Below are 6,661 nucleotides of genomic sequence, written 5' to 3'. Positions count from 1 at the left end.
ATCTTGGAAGCATCGTATTCTATCGCCGGGGGGAAGAGTTGTGCTACTGAAGCATGTTTTGTCTTCCATGCCCATTCACTTATTGGCGGCGGTGGTGCCACCCAAGGGGGTATTGCGCGAGCTGGAACGGATCATGGCTACCTTCTTGTGGGGCTCGTCAGAGCTTGGCCTATGATTCCATGGGATGAAATGGGCGGACTTGTGTCGGCCTTATAGCGAAAAGGGGTTTAGGCCTCCGACGACTAACTGAGGTTTTCCAGGCCTTTTCCATGAAGTTGTGGTGGAGGTTTAGACAAAGCCGCTCGCTTTGGGCTTCCTTTATGGGGTCCAAATATTGTAGGGGACGGCACCCTTGCCTTACTGAGGAGAGACTAGAAGGTTCTTACACTTGGAGATGATTGTGTGAGGTCCAAGAGGTCATGGAGGAGAACATAGGCTAGATTGTGCGGGCGGGGTCGATGGATTTTTGGCACGATAACTGGATAGGGTCTGGTCCGTTGTGTCACCGGGTGGAGATTTTTCAGGATCAAGAGGTGGTGGATTTTGTTTCTAGAGGGGATTGGGACATCCGTGCACTCTCGCAGGCGCTGCAGCCGGAGTTGGTGCGGCTCGTGATGGCTAGCAGGCCTCCGACGTGCCAGGGGGAGGACAGGATGGTATGGATGCAGACCCCCAATGGGGAGTTCTCGCTGGCCTCGGCTTTGGAGCTTGTCCGACCCCACTCTCATGGATCACTGGGCTCTGCTTGTTTCTGGCACAGGTCCTTACCAATCACAATCTCATTTTTCATGCTTCGCTTGCTGTTGGGTAGGCTGCCTCTCCTGGAGCAGCTGCACTACTTTGGTGTCCAAGGTCCTTCTAGGTATTGTTGTTGCTTCAATCTGTAGGAGGAACGCTTGAATCACCTCTTTTGCACAGGGGAAACTGCCCGGCAGGTATGGAGGGCGTTTGAGCTTCAAGAGGGGATGTCGTCACATATCTACACGGCCAGGCACATGGCAGTCTCGTGGTGGTTACGCCCCACGCCACAGCGGTACATAGGCTTTGTTTATCAGATCCTTCCTTCTATCATCTGTTGGGAATTATGGCGGACGCGAACTAGGGGGGTGATGCACGAGGGAAGGACAGCTGGGGGAGCGGTGGTGGCCCAAACCTTGTAGCGGATAAGGGAGTTGTTGTAGGTTCAGTTCCCATTGCTAGCATGGCCACACGGATCTTGGGAGAGCTTGCACGGCAAAAGACGTTGACTATCCTGCCTGTCAGATGGATGTCCCCGGGAGCAGGTTATAAGTTGAATACGGATGGTTGTGCGCTTGGGAATCGAGGGCAGAATGGAGGAGGAGGAGTGGTGCGGGATTCTCGAGAGGGTTTTCTTCTTGGGTTTGCATGCTTTCTAGGCGTCACCACGAGCCTCCATGCTAAATTGAAGGCTTTAGTATATGGGGTTAATCAATGCGTTGCTCGGGGGTATTTGGATCTGCACTTGGAGGTGGACTCGCTATCCCTGGTTCGAATCATTTCTGGGGATCATGCATGCCCCTGGCGGTTGCAGGTAGAGTTGGACGAGCTTATGCAACATCAGGGTCTGTTTCGATCCGTCAAGCATTGTTATAGAGAGGCAAACAAACCACCGGACAGGTTGGCTAAGTTGGGTGCAACGGAGGGCACTGACTCCGTGTTTGATTCCTTTGAAGCGCTTTCCCCTCTGGTTCGCGGGGATATATGACTGGATAGATTAGGGCTCCCTAGCTTTCGTAGGAGGGTTCGTTAGCTGTGCTTTCCTGCTGTATGTGACTTTCTTATGAATCAATAAACAAAAACATTTTCCCAAAAAAAAAACCTTGTGTCAACAAAAAATAAGTTTTTTTGGAATGAAAATTGTTGAGGGTACTTATACTCCTGAGTAGCATGTTGGTGACTCGATTTAGAATTTTCCTGAAGAAAATCTTTCACAAAAACAAGTTCAATAGTTCTTAGGAATTGTGAACTATGTTCGAGACTTCATTCTCCAAGTCTCAAAATTGATTCATCCTCTCACCAAATTGCTAAGGAAAAACCCATCTCCATGGGGAACTTCTCAAACTCAAGTATAAAAAGTTTGAAAAAGACCCTCACTAAACTTCCTACCCTTCACATCCCTTCAACTAAACACCTTGTGCTTCAAACTGATGCCAATGATAAGTTTGGGGTGTATTTCTTATTGAAAAAATTTCTCCTGAAAATAGAAGATGTTGTGGTTTTGCTAGTGGAAGGTTTAAACCCTCTGAAATGCAGTACCATTCTTCTTTCAAAGAAATTCTTGCTGTCAAGCATGGAATTGAGAAATTTGTTTTACCTTAGACCGTGCCATTTCAAAATTGAGATGGACGTGCCATTTCAAAATTGAGATGGACGTGCCATTTCAAAATTGAGATGGACGTGTGTTGTTTTCAAAAAATGCTCAATTTCAAGCAAAAAATGATTCCGAATTCCCAATTACTCAGGTGGTCAAATTGGTTTTCATAGTTTTCTTGTAAGGACTTAAAAATTCATTTATATTTTCTTATAATTCTCTTTCATTTTGAATAAGTTAATTTATAATTTCTTTAATACTAATTTACTTCTCTTAATAGTTATAACAAATAATGGAGGCGAGAGTTTTACTTTTACTTTTATAGTTTGGTGCATGCTAGGTTTTATGGTGCATTGGAGTAGTGTGATCAATTGATGAGGTGTGTGCACTAAATTTGGTGGATAAGTGTGACTTCACGAAAAAAAAAATTCAAGGTGTTTTCGAAATGAATTTTTTTAAATTTTCTACTTTGAATGAATTGTATTTCTTAGGGATTGGAAAATGATTTATATATGATTTTATACCTTCTTGTTTCCGTCCAGTAATTTTAAAAATATTTGCAAGGGTTTAATTGAATTAGTCAAGCTTATTTGGATGTGCAAACTATATTTGAGTGGAAATGAAGGGTTTATTATTGGCAAGATTTCAAAGATATTTTGAAGGGAAGGAATTACCAATTGACATTTGTCAAAATTCCATTCAAGGCTTGACCAACCCATTTTCTTTATAAACCAAAGAAGCTACCAATTTGTTCTATATTCTTCCATTTTTCCTTCTTGGTGGCTGGATGATAGAGAGAGAAGAGGGAGAAAAAGCTTCATTTTCCAGCCATGATTTCTTGCTCAAACAAGAGAGGAAACATGATTGCTGTGACGCCCCGCAAGAATGAGGGTTCCATTTTATATATATGAGTGTGTGTTGTGTATATTAAGTGTAATTGTGTGAGGATGTAGGTCTCTTTGTCGGAAAAACGGATGAGCGTGTCACTTGAATTTGGAAAAAAGAAAATTTCTTGGAGGCAAAATTTTGTACCGAATCCGGCCGCATATACGGCCAGTTCTTGGCCGGATTGTTATTGGAATTTGAAAAAAAATAGATTCGCCATTGCCTTGAATCCGGCCGGATTGTGACGTGTCACAGTCGGCAGCCAAGTTTGACTGGCTGTTTTCCTTCATTCTTATCTTGTTTTGGATGAATTTGGTCTTCATTTTTGCTCCTTCTTGGCCGGCCACTTTGAGAAGAAAAACCAAGAGAGTTTCCTCAACTTCAACTTCCATTTTTCTCAAATCTTGAGTTTTCACCGATGGTTTTGTAAAATACTCCATAAAAGTGACTTGCTAAGGAAGATTAAAGAAGGTGGTGGAGTGGTTTTGGCAAAGGAAGCTCTAAGTTACTATCTTTCTTGAGTTTTAAGGTAAGGTGCTAAGGAACTTCCTCTTTGTTCTTAATAATGGTAAAATAGTGGTTTCTAAAGGCTAAAATTGCTATTTTGTGGAAGATTGATAGTTGAAAGTAGAGTTTTGCAAAATTTTAGATTTATTGGTGATTTTTCTGATTTTATATGATAATCATTGGTTGGCCATGGAATGATAGATGGATATGGTGTAAAATGAAGCTTGTGTATATTAGTTGTGATGGTTTGCGGAAAATTTCTGTTTGTAGGGTAAATTTCAGTTCTAGGGTTTCGAATTGGGGCTTTCTTGCGATTAGTATTGGAGCTATTAATTGGCTAAAGTGGAAGGGTATTGTGGCCCTACTTAGGTGTGTTTTATAGTCTATGATTGTACGTGTACTTGTGATTGAATTGAGATGTGATTGGTAATGTATTATGGGAGGAAAAATAAGGAAATTAAGGGGAAGTGCTGTCCAATCGTTGAGAGCATTTGATTGCTTTGAGTGAGTGGACTCTTGGTAGAAATGAAGGGTTAGGACTCGAGCAATGCAATGAGTTATGATGGATGAGATTCATGAGCCGAGGTTGGTGAGTGATCCCCAAACTATTTCCAAAGTTACTTATGAACTGTTTCTGCACTGTTTACTCGCTTGCATATCATGAGCGCTTGCATGTGGACCATGACATATTTTGGCTCAAATGAGTACTTGGAATTCGTGTGCTTAGAACCAACGTCTCCACCCCTGATTATTTGGAGCAAATGGCTCCCTTGTACTGTTTGACTGACTGGATCCATTTGAGCGTTGGAGTTCTAAGTACGAGGATTTCACTGGCTCACAAGAGCAATAAACGTACATTTGATCATTGATTCATAATCTCATTTAAATGCATTATTGTGAAGCTTATTTGATTACTGATTTTATTGGACACTCGCTGAGCTTCTAGCTCACCCCAAACTGTATTTTTGTCCCCACAGGGCTCGAGGCAAAGGAAGTGCTTGTAGTACTTATTCATGTGACAGTTTGTTTTAGATTCATCTTGTGTAATATTTGGGATTGGTATTGTAAGTGTAATCTATTTGGGAACTGAGGACTTTTGTCTCATTCGGGGAATTGTACCACTATTTGAGATTGGAATGTATGTAAGTATACGTGCTAAGCTTGGGAATTGTTATTTCGTTTATTATTGAGGGTTATACTCTATGTTATTGGATGTGAGTGTTGTAATTTATTTGAGAACTGTAGTGAGTCCCGGCGAGAGCTGGGCAGGCGGTCCGCCGAACCCTTTGGTTCGCCTTAGGGGGAGGTGGGGCTGTCACATTTGCTCCATAAACTCTTGAATCAAGCTTGGAGAGGAGCCTTGGAGGAAGAACTTTCTTGAGCTTCTTGGTGGCTTTGCTCTTATGTTTTGATGGAAAAATGAGGTAAAAGTACTAGCAACCCACTAATCTTTGAAGATACTTGAGTTTATATGATTGTATGTTGGATTTGAGCCATGGAAGTTAAGTTTTGTTGAAGACATCTCTTGTGTTCCCAATTATTTCTTTGCTGTCAGCTTTATTCCAGATTTGCACTCACCACTTGAACTGCATATTTGTCCATGATAAAGGCCAAATCAGTTTCTACTCAAAACATGAAAGTTGTAGGGATTTGAGTTAGCTTTCTACCCAAAAAATTTCAACTCAATCGGAGGTTTGTAACTTGTGAAATGACTAAAATACCCCTGATTGCCCAAATGCCCTGTTTAACCGACAGCTTTCTATTTTCTCTGAGATTTCAATTTTTGACCCCGAAAATGCATGATTTGGCTTTGGAGGTCTTCATAATTAATGTATGCCTATGTCATAGCTTCGAAACGCCATAAGAATCATCTCAATCCGATAAGTGTAGCTTCAGTTGTGATTAAAATGCCACAAGGTGAGAGGAACTTGATGATTTTAGAATTTCCTTTGCTTGATATCATATTCGTGATCTAGGGCTTGGACTTGAGCAAGGAAACTATCTATGATGGATGAGGATCATAAGCTGTGGTTGGTGAGTGATTCCAAAACTGTTTTCAAAGTTACTTTTCGAAGTATTTCTTGCATTGTTTACTCGATTGCATATCATGTGTACTTGCGTGTGTGTCATGCAATGATTTGGCTCAAATGAGTGCTTGGAAGTCTTGTGCTTAACACCAATGTCTCCGCCTTAATGACACTTGTCTTGCCTTGAATGTTGGAGCACCGATGACTTCCTTGTGACGCCCCTACTTCTCCCAAGGGCGAACCCGAGGGTATCGGCGGGACACCTGCCTAGCTCGCGCCAGGACTCAAAAACACAAAGTAATAAAAACTAGATAAACCAAAAGAGTACTATTCACAATATATGCAACCCCAAAAGAGTTCTATTTACGTCCTCAAAAGGAGTTATCCAGACTACGACATTATCCTATGCTGAATCAAAAGTACAAAGTAGACCTAAAGAGGGGTCCTTACACAGATCACCAAAACAAGAAAAAATATCTTAGTTGTCCGCCTATCACAAACCAAGCCTAACTATTCTAGTGATAGTGCCAAAAGTCCCCCTGTGACAGCCCCACCTCCCCCTAAGGTGAACCAAAGGGTTCGGCGGGCCGCCTGCCCAGCTCTCGCGGGGACTCAGTCGTTCACTCACACAAATCAGAAATAGAACCACAAGAAAGAGCAAAACGAGGATCCAAAACTTAAAACAAAGCTTATATACATTGCTATCTCAGAAAGAAGTATAACCGTCGAGAATACAAATGTTCTCAAGTCACCATACAACCAGCCCGTGCCAAGCACTAGGGCGAGAACAAAAATAAAGCCAAAACTAGACCCAGCCAGTCGATACAGAGCTCTTGCCCTTGCTTGCCTTCCCCTGTTAAGGAAAACAAAACTAAAGGGATGAGCTAAAAGCTCAGCGAGGTTCCGAACA

At 42.1% G+C, this 6,661-nt stretch overlaps 1 protein-coding gene across 1 annotated transcript; it reads left to right on the top strand.

Annotated features, from left to right (window-relative positions):
• The first annotated feature begins 458 nt into the window (after positions 1 to 458).
• Positions 459 to 1,726, top strand: LOC140014598 (uncharacterized). Its single transcript, XM_072065664.1, has 3 exons — positions 459 to 852; positions 919 to 935; positions 1,103 to 1,726. Exons 1-3 carry the CDS (start codon positions 459 to 461, stop codon positions 1,724 to 1,726), a joined length of 1,035 nt encoding a protein of 344 aa, XP_071921765.1.
• Positions 1,727 to 6,661: the final 4,935 nt, after the last annotated feature.

This window comes from Coffea arabica, chromosome 9e (assembly GCF_036785885.1).
Source record: "Coffea arabica cultivar ET-39 chromosome 9e, Coffea Arabica ET-39 HiFi, whole genome shotgun sequence".
Classification (NCBI taxonomy): Eukaryota; Viridiplantae; Streptophyta; class Magnoliopsida; order Gentianales; family Rubiaceae; genus Coffea; species Coffea arabica.
The sequence above is the reverse complement of the archived record's forward strand: the minus strand, read 5'-3'. Positions and strand labels throughout refer to the sequence as shown.

What these genes read in the sequence shown, in the direction of transcription:
- LOC140014598 (XM_072065664.1), top strand. Translation starts at nt 459, where the DNA reads ATGGATTTTTGGCACGATAACTGGATAGGGTCTGGTCCGTTGTGTCAC.